This window comes from Heterocephalus glaber, unplaced genomic scaffold (genome assembly GCF_053883595.1).
Source record: "Heterocephalus glaber isolate CG9 unplaced genomic scaffold, H.glaber_assembly_v1.0 deba00001461, whole genome shotgun sequence".
Lineage (NCBI taxonomy): Eukaryota > Metazoa > Chordata > Mammalia > Rodentia > Bathyergidae > Heterocephalus > Heterocephalus glaber.
Genome location: NW_028258308.1, coordinates 9,654,701 through 9,674,283, shown reverse-complemented (window position 1 = coordinate 9,674,283; position 19,583 = coordinate 9,654,701). Strand labels below are relative to the sequence as shown.

The 19,583-nt window shown below is 34.2% G+C and overlaps 1 protein-coding gene across 2 annotated transcripts in view; it reads left to right on the top strand.

Moving 5' to 3' along the window:
• Positions 1-19,583, top strand: part of Gpm6a (glycoprotein M6A) — a 313,190-nt gene that overhangs the window by 281,645 nt on the left and 11,962 nt on the right. For both annotated transcript variants that reach the window (XM_004852952.4, XM_004852951.4), the window contains exon 4: positions 13,807-13,960. In XM_004852952.4, coding sequence (XP_004853009.1) covers positions 13,807-13,960 — 154 coding nt within the window. The remainder of the gene's footprint in view (positions 1-13,806; positions 13,961-19,583) is intronic.

Genomic DNA, 19,583 nt, shown 5'->3' with positions numbered 1-19,583 from the left:
GAGGGGAACTATCTTGAAGTGGATTGACAATGTGTCTTTTACTGTAAATACATTTTTTAAAGTTTAAACACGAGCCCTATATTTTGATCACACCTCATATCAAATAAATTATATTTAATTAATGACAAAAATGACTTCAATCTCATAGCGAAGTTCAAAATTCCTGTTAAACTTCTTTTTTATCAGCTGTAACAAATTCTCTGATGCTGGTCTGTATCCATAGATATTGATAGTAATCTGATGAGATCTTTTGTCTAAGTTGTGGATATTTGTACCTTTCTTTAGAAAAATTTCTTGTAAGAGTCATTTGTTTGTTTTTTGAGACAAAACATATTGTAGTACTTAAGCAAAATACATAAATTTGAGAAAAGCTAAAATTTCAATATTGTAACTAAAGGGGTTTAAACTGGGCCTTACCTAAATTCTTTAGAACAGTGATGTCAAATTATAGATTCTAGAGGAAATTTAGATACATAAAGATCTTGGATTAATAAATAAATGAATATTTAGTGGGCCAGTTCTAAGTGATACCTAAGGAAATTTTCTAGTAAAGTGGATTTTCTAGTAAGGTAAATTTTGATTTTAGAAACATTTTTATCTTTCAGAGTTAATTTAATTAATAATGAACTTTTAAATAATTAGTATATTATTGTAATGCCACTTGTGAGCCTTAGAAATCCACTTAACTTCGGTGAATCACAGCTTTTTCACTGACAAAATCAAAGTCATCTCTAAAGCTAAAAGTCCATGATGATAGAGAAGTCAAATAATAATAAATGAGGGATCTGTAAACACTTTTCACTATCAGAGAATGCTCTTCTGCCAAGACATATGCAGTCAGTTGTCCTATTTCAGAATTGTAAAATTGGTTCAGTAGAAATAATCACAAAAGGAAATATATATCTATCTATAGATAGTTGATAGCCTGCAATTCAAATATCTTTTTTCTACTGGTACTGGGGATAGAACCAGGCACATTAAATGGGCATTTGTAAAGCACATGTCCCACATGTTTTTCTACAGTAGTAGTAATTATGTCACAACAACACCCAACAGACAGAAGAGTAGCAGCAGCGGCCCTGGCTCCACCGAGTGGCTAGGCAGTAAGAAGTAGGCCCGCGGAGATCCCCCCCCCCCCCGCCACACACACACATAACACACCCCCTCCCCAGCCAGCTGGGAAAGAGACACTGAGACAGAGGCAGAAGCTGCACTGTTGGGACACTGCAGAGGCAGCATGAATGGGACCAGCTTTCAGGCTGCAGAAGTATGTAGGTGGCTGCATAGAGTGCCTTGCTCAGTCCTGGCACAGAAGCCCGCGGAATTACCCCCTTCCCTAAGAGTACTTAGCACTATGGCTCCGTGGAGTCAGAGGGAAAGATAGAAAAGGTCCATCTTCTATCCTCTTCTGCTATCTCTTTGTCTTTCTTCCCTGTTTTCATTTCTACTTTTTCTCAATTTGTGGATAGATCGCATCTTCTAGTTTCCATTAGGTTCATCGCTTAACCCATTTTGCCTGTTTTCTTCACTTTAAAATTGTCTATGTTTTTGAAGTTATACCAGTACATTTCTACTTAGAATATTTAATAATACTGTAGGGTGTAATAAGTTGCTTTTATGGAGCAACTATCTGAAAATCTCCCTGAATTAATACTAAGAGAAATGTATTATTCTGTCCCCATTTTATAATTCTACATAAAGAATAAAATAGTTACTAATTGGAACTACATCAACACAAGTGCAATTAATTTTATTTCTTTTTATTTTTGAGTCAGGGTCTTGCTATGAAGTTCTTTCTGGCCTTGATTTCACTATATAACACATACTGGCCTCAAACTCCTGGTGGTCCTCCTCCCTCATCAGCCTCCTGAATGCTGGGATTATAAGCATGCACCACCATGCTTGTCTTACAACTAACTTTAAAGCAGCATTGTATAGCTGAGCAAAGGATGCTAATCAATATTCTCCTTTCTTCATGAATATCCTTGGAAGCACAACTTGATCTGCATTATGCATTTCCATTTCCTCTCATGCTATGTCAAGCCCAAATTATTTCAAAATTGTAGTGCTGCCAAATTCAGAATGTGAGGCACATGAAACAGAAAATCACAATATTAATCCTTGGGAATACAAAATTATATTACATATTTCATTAAAACATCACATGAAGTTATTACAGTATTTTAACTAACATTTATTTATGATGAATAGTAAATGGCACCAAGCAAAGTGAATCAAACACATGAAAGTGAAAGTTTTAAGTATGAACTTATTAATTTTAGTATAGTCATGTATTCCTTTTAGCTATTTTTCCCTTATTAAAATGCAAACTAAAAATATTTGTTTATCTGCACCTTGCAAAGCACTTAGTATATCATATTTTGGAAATTTGAAATTTGAGATTTGTTGCACTCATATATTCCTGTTGTGACATTTTATATATATATATATATATATATATATCAGAATTTATCTATATTTGTTCTGATATTTAGATTTTTAATCCTAATAATTTTCAAGTAACAAAGTTTCAAATTTTATTATTCTCTACGGAAATTATTGCATTTATTTTCTATTCATTTTATTTTCAATGTGCTTGCTGCAAGAGTTAAATGAAACAATAAAACTTTCAAAAGTATATATGTTAGTTTCCCAGGACTCTCATTACAAAATACTGCTAATCAGATGTTTTCAAAACAAGTTTGTTGTCTCCCCATTCTGTAAACAATAAGTCTGACCCAAGTATCACAAAGTTACATTTTTTGAAGGCTGTGGAGAAGGATGTGTTCTATTTTTCTTTTTGTTTCACATGGGTGGCTGGTAAATCTTTGGCAATCACTGGTTTAGAAAATATCACCCTGGTCACTGTCTGCCTGTACACACGGTGCTCTCCCCATGTACACATCTGTGTCCCAGTTCCTTTTCTGTAAGACACTGGTCATGTCATATGGATTTAGGACCTAACCTATTGACCTCATTTCTGCAAAGACCTTATTTCCATGTAAGGTCACATTCTGAGACACTAGGGGTCTCACTAGCACATTATAACAGCAACACTATTCCATGCTCATTTTTAAAGCAATTAAATGATTATTGTTATTGTCACCTTGCACACTGATGAACAAATATATTCTACATTTTTACATTTAAAGAGCTTTCCTGTTAACCTCAGATGATTATAGATTTTGAGCATTACATATTAGACTAGTACTTGTACAATGTATTTCATATAATTACTTTGAAATCTATTCAGCATATCATATGGAGCTTGCTTCCATAGCTTGAAGCGAAAGTTTTGGTTAGTCATGATAATAGTAAAGACATGTTTTTTAGGTGTTTACATATAGCACTCACTATACTCTGCACTTTACAAAATATTAGGGGATTTAATTCTCCAAGCAGTTATGTGAAATAGATACTAATATTAAACTTATTTAATAGGCAAGGAAACTGGATCATAGCAAAGATGCATGAATTGCCCAGATAGAAAGGATATAGTGGGACCACATTTGAATTCACGCCTCTGGCACAAATCCCATGTTGATAACCACAGTGTCAGAATTCATTTCATGGTTTTGTAGGTATTTTGGGTTTTGTTTTCTCTAGGGTTTGGGTAATTTAGTAGGACAAACCTTGTTATGAGGGTTTTTGGTAACTCACCAGACACTTCTTGTTTTGCATGTCATTGTGATCATGCTTTGGTAATTTTCTAGCTCCTTCACTGCAGATGCCTTCACTTTAAGATTTGCTTTCCCCCATGACCATAAATTGTCTCCCTTTTCCAATAGGAGGATGTATTGCACCACATGAAAAACTCTATAGTCAAAGACGCTTTGATCACTATCTGTAGGAAACCTAGGTAAATGTCTAAGTAGAGGTATCATCAAGGAACTCATTTATCATTGTAGACCAGGGTCCCCAATTCTTACCTCCACAAAGGAAGGTGAGCAGAAGCCAAGTGAGCAAAGCTTTATCTGTATGTACAGCCATGCTGCATTGTTCACATTACCACCTAAGCTCGAAGTCCTGTCAGATCAGCGGAGGTTATCAGATTCTCACAGGAACATGAACGAAATTGTGAACTGCACACTAAGGAATCTGGGCTGCCCGATCTGGTAAATCATCCAGTACCATCCCCACCTTCCTGTCCCTGGAAAAATTGTTTTCCACAAAACTGGTTCCTGGTACTAAAATGGTGGGGGACTAGTACTCTAGACCGTCCTTAAAGTTTAGGGTCTTTTAAAATTAAAACACACACACACACACACACACAAAGAAAAAAAAACAAAACACCAAAAAACAGTTTTAAACCATGACCGCCAATACAGAGTACTTAAAATAAGGGTTTGTCTTTCCTTTGGATAGTTCAAGTACAACACGGGAAAGGCAGCATGATATTTTTCAGATTAGAACACTAAACTTTAACACTGGCTTCTCAGTAAGAAAAAAGAAATGGAGAAGAAGGAAGGTAGACTGTTTCAGGAAGAGTGTTAATATTTAAAATAATGTTTCAAAAATGTTATATTGTGGAAGAAGGGACTAGGAATTTACCTCAAATAGATTTCACATATGGTTCAGAGCTGAATTCACTAAATACTAGGACAGCAGACTAAGTGTAACATTGAGACATTAACCATGCTGGCACACAAATTTTAAGAAGATATAAATCAAAATTCTCATTCTTTTAAGTTTCTAATGGTGAAATTTGAAAGAAATTTTTGAGTAGCCTCATAAAATGGCACTGACAAAAAATGAGGAAATTTGCTAAAATTACAAAGTTTCAGTGGTAGATTTTTAAATAACAGATATTTACAACAGCTAGAAATGCAAATTTGACAGAAAGTTTGACTATCTTTCAAATCACCATCAGCTCTGATTGAAATACAGTTAAAATAAAGTAACTTCTTAAAATTTTGAGGCAATTTTTTTTTGTTTAATTTTATTCTATTGATTATCAAATCATAGTCCTCTGATGAGCTTTTTTAAAGAAAATTTTGTATATTCATTAGCATTTTAATTGTAATTAGATGAATTTTTCTATCACATAATTATGGATATAATATTTTATCATTCATAATTCTTTAAATTTTCATAATGTTAAAAATGTTTAATAATGCTAAAAGAATTTTTAAAATATATGTGCTTTAATTAAAATTGTTCGGATTTGGGCCAGGGATTTAGCTCAGTGGTTCCGCTGCCTGCTCTGAAAGCACAAGGACCTGAGTTCAATCCCTGACACACACACACACAAAAAATTGTTCATATTTACAGAAGATTCCATATTTATCAAATCCAGTCCCCCCTATTATTGCCTTAACATTAATGTGCTACATTTGCCATAATTAATGAGCCAGTATTAAAGTTATTATCAACTGGAATATATATTTTATTTAGTTTTTTTAGTTTTACTACATATTCTTTTTCTGTGCCTAGAATTTACGAATCATTACTCATCTTTCCTTAGGCTACACTGACCTGTCATGTTTTTTAAGACATTTTTGGTTTTTTTGATCTTGACAGTTTTGAGAAGAACTAGCTAGATATTTTGTAAATGCATCTGAGTCATAATTATATTTTTGATAATTGTATTTTGTTTTTCTTGTGGTCTTTTGAGTTACAGGGATGAAGATTACAGAAATAAAGTGTCTCTTATCACATGAGATAAAGTGTGTCTCAAGCCCTTTTATTAAAAAATAAAAAAGATTATATAACACATTATCTGATTTATTTTTCCTAAAAATAGTTTTATTAATAATACTTACACTGAATATAATTAGTGAGCTGTTATAGAAAACTGAATGGAGTTTCCTCAAAAAACTAAAAATGAGATTATCATATGACTCAGAAATCTTTTATGCATTTACCTAAAAGATTTGAAATCAGTACATATAAGAAATGTCTGCATTTCCATGTTCAGACAAACTTTTCATAATAACCAAGTTGTGGAATCAATCTAAATGTCCATCTGCAGTGGAGGAATGCATAAAGAAGCTATGCATTGGAATGCTACATGAAATACTATTTCTTCTTTAAAGACATTTTGTCATTTGCTGCAACATAGAACTGGAGAACACTGTGCTAAGTGCAATAAGGCACACATAAAAGCAAATGCTGCATATTCTCCTGCCTGTGTTGAATCTAATGTGATTGAACTCGAAGCAGGGAGTAGAATGAGTCACACAGGCTTCAGTTCATTTGGATAAATACCAGGGAGCACAGTAGCTGGATCATATGGCAAGAGTATATTTAGTTTTGTAAAGAGTATCCCAACTCTTGCAAAGTGGCTGACGAGCAAGGACTGAGAGTCCTGGCATTGCAATTAGTTTTACATTTTAGAAAGATAGCTCTGATAACAAGTAAGAGCTGGATTGAAGAAGAAAAACTTAAAGGAGGGAGAAATTCATAAGTTTTACTCCATCTCTTATGTTTTTCATACTTAATGGCATATGTATACAGCCACCATATTTCGTCCAATTGCATGAATAGTAACTTTTGGGAAACAATCTATATTTTAATTAAATCATGTCATTTTTCAATTCAGTGTAATATGATTCTTTTTTACTCATAGCCATTTTGAGTACCCTATTTCTAAATGACCCTGATAGATTTGACGTGGGTCTGTCTTGTATTTTTTCATTCTTTTCCTACTTGTAAATAAATATGCTTTATGTGACAAAGGAAGCAAACCCCTAGTTGGGAAATCTGTGTAGGTAAGAAGGTGTGCCCCTAGTAGCATTCCCTTTCCGCGATTCCGCAGCGTATTCTACAGGCAGGTGGAATAAACCTCAGATAATATTCAGAAATCTTCTTTAGTCACTTACTAAGATATATCTTAATAATACTCAATGTGTCTGTCATTGATTTCTTTTATCTCAAAACCTAATGGAAGCTTTTAAAGGCAGTTTTATTTCAATTCTTTTTCTTTCTTTACCTATTTTTCTTACATTCATTTTGCGGAAGAAAAAAACAATATAAACAGTTCTCATTTGCTAATGGAAGAAAGCATTTCAAATTCTATTATGATAACAAAACACCTAAGACTATATAACCTTATGAAGAAAAGAAGTTTATTTAGTTTAGAATTTAGAGTTTTGGAGGCTGAAAAAGAAACAGCATACCGTTGGCTCCTTGGATCTATCACATTCGAATAGAAGTACTTTACAAAAAGGAGAGATCACACGGGAAGACAGAAATCCAGAGCGTTGGGTGGGCTCTTTTATAAAAAGTCTCTCCAGAACTAACTTAAGATCTCACAAGAACAACTTTAATACTTTGATTTTCCTTAAATTCTTTTATTGGTACATTTTAGGTATACATTTACATTTATCATTGGGTGCTTGTACCTGTACATGATGTATCTTGGTTCTTATTTTTTCCCCATTACCTGTGCACCCTTCACCCCCTCCACCCTTCCCTATTTACAAAGACTTTGTTTCCATTTTTTCCTTTTCTCATAATTTTTCCTTTCCTTCCTTCCCTCCCCCCCTTTGGAAATTTTCTTCCTATTTCGAATTATCAATTGTTCATTTTAATAATTTTAATTCTTATTTACACTTTCAGTTTCTCACACTATTCGGGAGTTTACACGAGTGTCCTATTTATTTCACTTATGAGTATGGCCTCAATATGCATCCATTTAGCTATGTCTCTAGTTTCTCATTCTTTGTGGCTGAATAGTACTCCGTTTTATTAAAAAAACACATCTTCTTTATCCAGTTTCCAGTTGATGAGCACTTGCACTGTTTCCAAGCTTTAGCTATTACAAACTGTGCTGCCTCAATCCTTTTTGAGGCAGTAACCCCATAACCTTCCACTAGCCCACACCTGTTTAAGATCCCAGTATCTCAACAACACTGTATGAAAGACTAAGCCATGAACTGTTTTATAGCAGGAAGTTTGAATAGTTTCAGTTCCTTCTTTGTTTAATATGACTCATTAAATAATAGCAACTGTTTGTTTTCTATATTTTTAAAAGTTGTGGCTGAATTGTGTATTACTATATCTTCTTTTCCTGGAAATCATTTTATTGTGTGTGTTGGCATCACATTTCTAAGAAAATATTTATAAGCCAAGAAGACTTCTAGTGTTTGTATTTTTAAAAAATTTATAGTTGACCCTAACTTCTACATGTTTATGGGTTACACTGTGATGTTTGAATACATAAGTACATTGCACAATGATAAAATCGGGCTCATTACCATATTTGTCACCTCAAACATTTATTATTTATTCATGGTGAACATTCAAGGTCATTTTTTCTAGCTATCGTGAAATATACAATGCATTATCTAATATATAGTTACTTTATTATGCAATAAAACTTGAGAGTTTTTCTGTTTATCTTATTGTAACTTTGTACCTGTTGATAAACCTCTCCCCATCTCCTACCCAATTAACCTTTTTTGCATATACCTGATTGTCATTTGTATATCTCCTCTTAAGAATTGTCTATTCAAGTCTTTTATGTATTTTTAAAAATTAATTTTATTGGTACATTTTATATATACATAATAACATTCATCATAGGGAATTTGTACTTGTACACAATATATTTAATGCTTTTTTTCTTCCCATTCCCCTCCCCTCCTTCAACCCTTCTTCCCCTCCTTATTTACAAAAGATTTGTGTTCATTTTTCCTTTTATTCTTTCTTTTCTTCCTTTTCCTTCCTTTCTTTCCCCTTATCCCTTCCCTAGCCCCCATTTTTTAATTAGACCATTTTGAAATTTTTGTTTTGTTTTGCTATAGAGTTGAGCTTTTTATATATTCTGGATGTCAATCACTTAGCATATGCATAATTTACAAATATTTTCCATTGATTTTCTCTTCTCTTTGCTTATTTTTTTCATTGCTATGCAGAAGCTTTTTAGTTGGATATAATCCTCTTCATATATTTCTACATTTGAGTGTGCTTTAGTCTTTTCCCTAAACTTTTTGCATAGACCAATAATTTGAAGCATTTCTCTACTTTTCTCTTCTTTTACAGGATCCAGCCTTATAGTTAATGCTAATCTATTTTAGTTGATTTTCCTAGATAGATAAAGATTTAATTTTATCCTTCTGCATGTAGCAATCCATTTTTCCCAGTGTCTTTTCTGAAGACTGTTCGTGGCACCTTTGTCAAAACTCTTAGCTGTAAATGTGAAGATTTCCTTATGTCTTTTTATGGCTTCTGCCCTCCTTTCTTTTAAGCACTAATATTTCATCTATTTGTCTGGATGTACCATAGATTATATACCTGTTGAAGTACATCTTGGCAGCTTCCAAGACTGGGAAATTGTGAATAAAGTTTTTATAAACATAATGAATCATTTTTAAAAATACATTCTGATTACAATTTTTTGTATAGGTAGTTTGGGAGCATAATATGGACAATGATGGTGATAATATAATTGCATATATTCAAGTAATTCACATAGTGACAGTAATTTTTCTGCATTAAATGATGCACTGTATAATTTGTAGAGCCTACTTTAATACTTTTGCTATGCTACTTTGCATCTGGAATAGTAGCATATTTATTTGTTTCACCTTGACCTAGAATTTTCATGCCATGGTGCTGTGGGTGTCACCTAGAGGCAATTTTCCCTTCTGCATATCTTGAGGTTTTTATCCACAACTAACAAATAGTGGGTAGAAGACAAGGTAGTTTCCAAAAGTCTTCCAATGTATAGGAAGCATAGATTATCTCATAGCAAAAATTATCTGGTCTCAAATTTTGATAGTACCAAATTGGAGAAATCCTGATTAAGACATTTGGCTCAAGTACAGTACCCCACTTATCCATAAATTTGACTATTTCAATGACATTAGCATATATTTGTGGCACATGATCTGTTTATCATTTTAATCTTTAGGACTAAGCTCTAGAGTTTAGTGGCAAAGGTCAAAGAATCCTTCAGATCAAGTATACTCATGAATTTTTCTACTTCACTAAAGTAGATGTTTGTAACACTGAGTATCCATTAGAAACACCTGCATCTAAGCATCTCCTTCTCTTTCACATTATTACTCAGATGATCCTTATGTGTTGCCTGTGTTGTAAACCACTATTAAAAGCTGCACTGTCTCAGCCTAATGTCTACTTGATCATAGGATCTTTAAACTTTGAGCTATTTATACATTTGATGAAATGTAGAGGTTTTCTTTTTTTGTTGAACTGGAAATGTGATTGGATCGATACTTTAAACCCATCCCAAGATGAGAAAATATCATTAAAAGTATATTGTGGTGCCATATAGGGTTCTGGGCTGCTTTTGTAAACTATTTTCAGACCTATTCTGTGAAACAGTTAATGAGAAGAGTATCTTATAAACAATGACCTGTGTCCAATTTTGATATATATAAAATTCTTCCTTGAAGGTGACTTTGAATATATGAATAGATTTCATTTGTTCAACTCACTGAAGTTTAAATCTTTCTTATACCTGAAATTACTAATTGCATCAGAACATTTCCTTCAATAAGTGACATATTTTCTTCAGCAGTTAGGCAATTTCCAGACTCAGAGACTTTTAGAATTTGAGTTTTGGAACTGAATTCTCTTCTTCACTACTACTAGCTTCCAGTGTATTATTTTTACATCTATTGACCCACATCTGCTAAAGTTTCCATGGAAGATCTATAGTTCAAGAAAATATTATTTCCTTAGACATTAAATCTAAATTCACAGGTATTTATATGCAAGCCTAAATACCTTTTATAAGTCATTTCAAGTTAACTGAAATACAATCTTAGTAGCTACATAAACAAGGAGCAATAATACATAGCCTTGTCATAGAACATGAAAACTTTCTCTTGCTAGTCTGTTTTAATTTCTCTACAAATTTTTCATGATGATTAGAATATTTGGGTTTACATTAAAGCAATATACATGTTGCTTTATTACTTTCAAGTCAAAAGATTTCACAGCAATTTTTTAGCTTAATGTTAATATATGGTAAGTGCTCAATAAATTTATATTAAGTAAAAAAAGAAACAAGTATGAGAACTTGAAGGTTCTTGTTGTAACAATCATTTGCATGTTCTGGTGAAATGTTGATAAAAATAATAATATGATAATGGAATATTATAGAAATTGGTTAAATATTTGGTATCTCTCCCTACCATTTTATAACAATTTTACTATCAAAGATCAAATAGTTAATTAATATAATTCAAAATAAGGAAGTTTTACTCAGTCTTTTTTCTTTGTGAGTCAGGAGGAAATAGTCAGTATTTTAATACATAGGAATGATCCTAAATAATGAGGAAAGCCAATGAGGCTGCTTTATAACTTCAACAATACCATGCTTCCTTCCTGGAACTACTGCACATTAAAATCCAGGGTTTATTCAAAGTAATAAACACCCAGTGACACAGAAAACAGTTTCCTTCCTGTCCACTTATAACCTTTTAAAGTACAAAATAATTAGTTTGTGCTAAATGAAACAACCTCTTTGCATTGTGCTTACTGTAGATCATGCTTACTGCTAAGTGAATTTATATAGGATAGTCACTTTTATTAACATTCATAGCTAGGTGAGAGAGGTTTTCTAGCTTCTAGTTTACAGGTGATGGAGTGGCTAAGAAGGGTTAAGTCATATTTCATAAAATTCTGGCTAGGTCATCTGATTTCAAGTTCCACAATATTTTTGTAATTCCTTTCTATTATTTTTTCCCCACTGTGCTCCCCAAACAAATATTAGAGTTCAACTTCAGAATTATTTTTTCTAAAATAGAGATTAGTAACTCTGTAGATAATTTTTTTATGTACAAAGTGTTTTTAAAATCAGAAAAAAGTTTCTATATTCTAAAAAGTTTTCTAATGAAGCATAGCTTACTAATTTATTGATACTCAGATGAGAAAATATGTATCTATAATATGACCAGCAATGCAAGGCTAAAATAAATTTATAATTATGAAATATTTTACTTATTGCATATAAAGAGTTTCTAAATAGGACTATGCATGATTAATTTGAACAATTTTTCACCTTTAGTAAATATCTGATTATAAAATAAAATAGAAAATAGATAGAACTGTATTTTTGGGTTCTTTAATTTAGACGCTTTCATGACTATGAACTTCTTCTCCCTGAAATAAAACTGGTTTGCACTCAAAATTCAAAAGGAAAATCTGTTTTAATTTTCTTTGGCACAAACCTTATAATTTACTCCAAATAAAATATTTTCTCACAGCCATGATTTATTCTGTAACACCCAGCTTTATTAATTTGCTAAAACATCGACACTGACAGAAGAAAGAAAACATAAGTCAGTACTCTGGTTTCCAAAATCATACTTTCTTTTCTTGTGAAGTAGCAAAAACAACAGGGTTCAGAGTCCCATTGTACATTGAACAGCATCTTCAGAAGAAGCTACTTAAAAATCCCCCAGGGTAGAAAAAATAACAAGGCAGAGAGGCTGGGCCCAAAGCATGTTGATTACTACCCCTTGGACTTTAGAGTTGTTTTTCACTACTACAAAACTGTGTTTTAGGAAGCCATATTATGTCATTGTTCTTCAGACCATACATTACCCCTGAGATCTATAATTGCAAAAACTGAAGATGTTAATAAAAGAAACATTTTCTCCCAAAGGAGTTCTGTTAACAGAAGTTCTTCAGATAAGGGATGGTTTCCGAGAATTTCTAAGCTCTTTCATCTTGAGAGAGAGCATATTTTGAATAAATTTTCCAGATACAAGACCTCTTCAGTCTTTAAATTTCTCCCAGCCTGAAATTAAATCTAGCAAGACTGAAAACACCTAGTATTTTGCCAAAGCTTTTTGTGTGTCAGGTTCCTATGTTAAATAATTTTTAAAAATGTATTATTTTATTTAAGCCTCATTGGAACATGTAAGGTCAATTTAGCGGTTATTTCCATTTTGCAAAGGCAATAGTAGAGACCTAAAGAACAGCCTACACTCAGCCAGTTGAAAAGGTCATGTCTTTAATCAGTACAAGACTTTTTGTGGTGAAATAAATGTACATTTAGGAAGGGACACGGTAAGTGCCACATCAAAGCTTTTAAAATAAATAAATAAATCTTTATCTTTATGTATTAGAATCACATGGTAAAATATGAGAATTATTTGCATCATAGAACATAGTTTATTAAAGGTGAGTAGGTATTATCACTTGCAGTATGCTTATCCATACTTTGAAGTTTATTGTAGCATAGGGAAGGCTTTGAGAACAGAGTAATTCTAAGCTAGCTTCCACATTGCTCAGTGAGTTTTATCTATAAATCTGCTTCATTTTCTTCATTCCAGGAAGGAGAAATAAGAAAGTACACACAACAAAAATTGTCCTCTTGGACAATTTCTTGGTACAGACAAGCAAAATGCTTACTACACACAATCAAGTATGTTTTAAGACCCAATGTTGTATGTATTTCCACACAGAATACTTTTATTCTTTTGATCTATAAAACAAGGAGAAAGTGTTACTAATATAAATTTCTTCACAACATTTTTACTTCTTTATATTTTTTTCTCAGTAAAATTCTCCATTTTCCAGAATCCCCTCTAAATATGCCAGCTACTATTTTCTAAACTTTTAAAAAATGTGGAGGCTTAAGGTTCATAAACAAATGAAACAGGCATTAATTCAGGTACATCACGATTTCTATCAAGATGAGCTTTTCTTGTGGGTTTATTCACATAACCCACTGTTTCTCAATTTTTTGTACTACAGTTCCTAAGACTGTTGTGATAATCAATTATGTACTAAAAAAGCCTTATAGACAGTATTGAGCTTTGCTGATGGATCAAAACTTTCTTCTCTGGTAGATGATGTTTTGCTCTCCCTTTGTGCTCTGTGCAGTTTATTATGCTGACGTACCTTTTCATGTTGGCCTGGCTGGGAGTCACAGCTTTCACCTCACTGCCCGTTTACATGTACTTCAATGTGTGGACCATCTGCCGGAATACTACCCTGGTGGAGGGGGCAAATCTCTGCTTGGACCTTCGTCAGTTTGGTAGGTCGATATTGAACCTCTGAGCATATAACATCACCTCATATTGTTTTAGTTAAATGTCTTCAAAGAACATATTTTATTGTTTTGTTTGTTTTTGAGACAAGGTCTTACTGTATAGTTCAGGATGGCCTTGAAGTCACAGTGATCCTCCTGTCTCAGCCTCCTGAGTGCTGGGATTACAGGCATGTGTTACCATGCCCAGATCTCTAACATACTTTAAATCACCTTCCAACCATCATTACCTCTACCACAGAGATAAATTTATCGGACTACTTGTTGTTAAGATGCTCTTTTTTAGATTTAAATAAGTAAGAATTCAAGAACGAATAAAAGTTGGTCTCACAACATACATTTATGAACAGGCTGTCAGATTGTATTGTCTGGTACTAGCAAGTTAAAATTGTGGTTTCCCTACCCAAATTTCTTTTTTTTTTTTGGTACTGGGGATCAAACTCAGGTCCTTCTGCTTGTGAGGCAGGCGGCAGAACCACTGAGCTAAATCCCCGGCCCAAACTTTTTTTTTGGGGGGGGGTACCAAGGATCGAACTCGGATCCTTGGGCTTGTGCAGCAGGCAGTGAAACCACTGAGCTAAATCCCCGGCCCTTCCCTACCCTGATTTCTATACTCTTTGAAATTCAATCTGATGCCTGCATTCCACTGTCATTCTCCCATATAAACAGCACAAACTGTAAAGTCTATTATTAGGATCACCTAAGAAAGATGTATTTCATTGTCATCTAGAATATAGTAGTGTGTGGCTAAGAAATTTATCTTTTAAAGACAATGAAGTCAAGGAAGTAAAAGCAGCAAAGAAACATATGAAAAAATATTCAACATCACTGGTCATTCAAGAGATGCAGATGAAAGCAACACTGAGATTCCACCTCTCACTGGAATGGCTGCTATCAAGAAATCAAACAATAACAAATATTGGCTAGGGTGTGGGGAGAAAGGAACCCTTTTCCATTGTTGGTGGGAGTGCAGACTGATGCAACCACTGTGGAAGTCAGTAGGGAGATTTCTCAAAGAACTAGGACTAGAGGTCCCATTTGACCCAGCTATTCCCCTGCTGGGTATCTTCCCAAAAGAATTAAAAGAATCATACCACAGCAATGTATGTGCACCCATGTTTATAGGAGCACAGTTTGTAATAGCTAAAGCTTGGAAGCAGCCCAAGTGTCATCAACTGGAAACTGAATAAAGAAGATGTGTTTCTTTTTATAAAATGGAGTACTACTCAGCCATAAAGAATGACAAACTGGAGACATTTATAGCAAAATGGGTGCATATTGAGGCCATATTCTTAAGTGAAATAAATAGGACACACATGTGTAAATACTGAATAGTTTCTCTAGTGTGAGAAACTGAAAGTGTAAATAAGAATTAAAATGGTTAAAACAAATAATTGATCACTTGAAATAGGAAGAAAAGGTCCAAAGGGGTAGGGGAAATGGGCGGGAAAGGGGAAAGGAAAGAAGGGAAAGGAAAAATTATGAGAAAAGGAAAAAAATAGAAGCAAAGTCTTTGTAAATAGGAAAGGGTGGAGGGGGTGAAGGGAGCATAGGGAATGGCGGAAAAATAAGAACCAAGATACATCATGTACAGGTACAAGCACCCAATGATAAGTGTAAACTAATTGTATACCTAAAATGTACCAATAAAAGAATTTAAGGAAAAAAAAAGTTAAGTCAAAGAATGCTATGTAAGTTAGCATATCTTCTTGGGTATTTTTATTTAGGGCTACAGCCTCATGCAACAATAGTCATTCCTCATATAGACATGGGCTCACTATGTACAGACTCAGTTCTAAGTACTCTGTCTATTTTAAATTGTTTAATTCTCACAGTGCTATATGCGGGAGCAGTACTGATCCTTCATAGATGCTAAAACTGAGGTACAGAGAGGCAAATGATTTCTCCACATTTACACAGCTGTTACTGACAGACCAAATCCAGGAAGCCCGTCCTTAGTCTGTGCTCTTACTCCTGAGTCAACTGCTTGTCCTATTGAAATAAGTCTGATGCAGAAGTGTGGAAAACTAGAGACTAATCTCAGTAAAAACTGTTTGAGATTCTATTTTCTCATTTGTAAATGTATGAGAGCTACAGAACTTATAAAAGTTTTCCAAGTTCACATTTGCAAATGTAGTTGGTTTTTCACTGAACAGATACTAAAAGCCAGCTTCCTAACATCTGCGGGCACTCTAAGCAGTTTTCCTCTAATGAAGTTTCTTCATACTGTTGCCCATCAGCCTAGGATTGTTTTGCTTAATTCAGATGGAAATCATGAGTCAACAAAGTACAGCTCTGCTAGCAGTATTGATGTCACCTAGTGACACCAGGTAATGCTGGTCACTGCTGCTGTTGGCTGTCACCATCCAGTGCGGGCTTGTACCAAGCACCACAGGTCAACTCTACCAGGTCCTGGTTTCTCCCACTAGTCCATTGGTTGTTGGTCCCTGGGGCTCTTCAATGTTAACAACTGAGTGTTCATCGCTCTTTCTTTGGAAAGGACTGCTCTGCCCACACTACTGAGGCTAACCCTCACCCCCAAAGGCTTATAGGACTTTTGGAGCCCACATTACCTGGGAAATAATTCATGAGCAGATTTACAGGAATACCAAAGTGAGTCTTTATTTTAATAGGCCCTGTCCTGCACAAGGGGATCAGTACATAGGAGGGAACCCTTCTAGACTAAAATCCAAGTAATGTTTAGGGAATGCTGCTAATGTAGCAGTTGCAGGCCTGTTTCAATGAGGGGCAGGGCTGAAAGCTTGCTATGCATGTCAAGTATCCAAAGAAGGGGCCCAGGTCACTCCCTTCCTGATCTTAGCTCTCAGAGTGCCCCTATCCTTTCTTCAGCATGGCACCAATATCTTCTGACAAGGTGGGAGCTGAGGAGCGACCTCAGGCTGATTGGCTGCACTAATGTTGGAGTGGAGACTGATGATTTGATTGCCAGGGAGGACACTGCTAGATAACATGGGAAACACTGAAGCAAGCTGTCCCAGTCCATTGAAAGGTGGAGTGAGGAAGAACAAAAGGAGGAGAGGGAGAGAGGTGTGCTAGCTGCTGGTCAAGCCACGTCCACATTCTAGCCGGCACAGGAAAAATGAGAAAGCCTTGCACTTCTTATCTGTCTCAATACTCCAAAAAGATAGAGATATCTCTGTCGAGTCTATGTCTGTGGCTCTATACCTATACTACAGTACAGCTCTTCTCTAGCCAACTAATAGTGTATACTAAAACAGTGGACCATCGAGGTGGGGGAAGGGAGCACAGGGAATGGGGAAAAAATAAGAATCAAGATACATCATGTAAGGTATAAGCACCCAATGATAAATGTAAATGTATTGTATACCTAAAATGTACCCAAAAAAGAATTTAATCAAAAACAAAACAAACAAACAAAAAACAGTGGACCATGCACATGCTGTCAGGTAAAGTCCTCAGACTCCCTGAACCAAATGAAATGCAGAATGATGTGCCTTGTGCATAAAGTCCTTGGCCAGAGGCAGTGCTAACAGTTTTCTTTTCCACTAAAAGGCTTTACTAGAATCAGTTGCCTTACAAACATAGGAAAAGGTCACCTCAGATCTGCCACTGGAGGTCACTGCAGAACAATAGCTTAAAACACCTGGCTCTGACATCATGCTCTATCCTTCAATGTCTTCATTCTATTGTGCTTATCCTAAAATTGGAGGTGATATAACTTGCCTCTGGGGGTTGTCAGGTAAAATGCAGGGCCTACAATTAAATCTGAACTTTAGATTAGCAAGCAATATTTTTTCAATGCTAGACCCATTATAAAAAAGTATTATATGGAACATACTTATATGAAATTATTTGTTCTTTGTCTGAAATTCAAATTTAGCTGAGGTATAGAGAGGTTCTTTTTATTGTTAAATCTGCTAATATGGGAAACAATGAAGGCTGGGATCTTTTGTGTGTGAATGTCGTATTTTCAAAATACAGATATGTTAGCATGGTTCTGATTGGATATGCTTCACTTCTCATGGTATGGAAAGTGAAAGTGAAAAGTAGTGAAGTAGGTGATTACAAAATCTTTGGTCCTATTAAAACAAAATTTTAGACTGAAAATATTGGGAAACTCCAGCAAAATACTTTAAAACTTTTCCTCAAGTTTGATTTCTAAAGGACAGGGAAAATAATCTTCTAGAAAAGGTGAGTAGATTATCTTTCTAATATTTTTCAAGTAATTTTTTTGCAAAAACCTTGTGTTAATTTTCAATATATTCCCGTACTTTTAATATCCATATTAATCTAACTTAATATATGAGGCTCATATTTAGTATCTATGCTTCCAAGTGACATTAAGCATAGACTATGTCCTAGAGTCATAGAATTTTATAAGTGACTTCATTAATCACCATCTATATCTTTGGTCTAAAAGAAATGGAGTTCTAAGAGATGAAATAATTTTGCAGGGATATAGCTAACTAGCTGGGATGGAAAGGTGAGTGTACAGAATCTCGGTGTAACTCTTTTCTGTACAAATGTCTAAATAAAATTTTAAACTGAAAGATACTTCAAATTATAATATTAATTAAGCTGTTATTATATTTGATGGGCAAAATAATGACCCTCAAGACAATACACATCCTAACTCCTAGATCCTAGAATGTGTGAGGTTACATGTCAAAAAGGAATTAACCCTACAAATAGAATTAAGATTTCACTGTAATATTTTTATTATGTTTTTTTATTCTCCTACTATATGATGTGATGATATTGGATATACTATGTGTTTATCTTAGTAAAGTTATATTATCAAATGTTAAAAATCATTCTCAACGTATCTCCTAGATCCAATATTTCAACTGTGCTCCATTAAAACATAAAGTTTTGATGAAAGTCCCTCTGGATCAGACATGTAGAGAAAGTGCTCCAAAGTAGGTGGGGCTTGCTTTAGGCTTTCTACCACCTCCTCCTCTCTTCTCCAGCCCATCCTTAAACTCAGAGAACTTGAATCCAATTTCTCTACAATACTCCTCAAAAGGATTTTAGGTCGACAATTGTTTAACGAACATCTGTCATGACAAAGCATTGAAATTTTGAAAGAAAAATATATCCTTGGCAAAACATAAATTTTGAATAACAGGTTATGCTCATGGTTCATGATGCTTTTTCTACAGAAGACAAAGACTTGGAATAAGCAATCCTTTTCCCTCCATCTGTTTCATTCAAATGGACTTTTTATATTTCAATAGAAACTAAATACACATAGTGTTAATAAGAAATCCTTTATAGGTTTACCTACTTGTGATTACTAATTACTGAATTATATTCATATATGCTAAGTAATTGAAGATTTTTTTTGGTAAAATCTTGGCTGCCTAGTAGGTTATTCCTCTTTATTAGTATCCTCATGTTAGGGAACATGTCGATGGGAAATTAAGCTATACATGGGACTAAGGTTCCTAATCAACTGAAAAATAAAATAATTTGCCTTTATTGTCCAGGTGGTTCCAAAATAATTGCAATAGTCCTTTAACAATGGAAGAAAGAGTCGCAAGAGAAGTCAGTAGAGTGAGATGAACTATGGAAAATAAATATAGAAATATCCTATGTTGCTGGATTTAAACAAAGAGAAAAAGTCTTA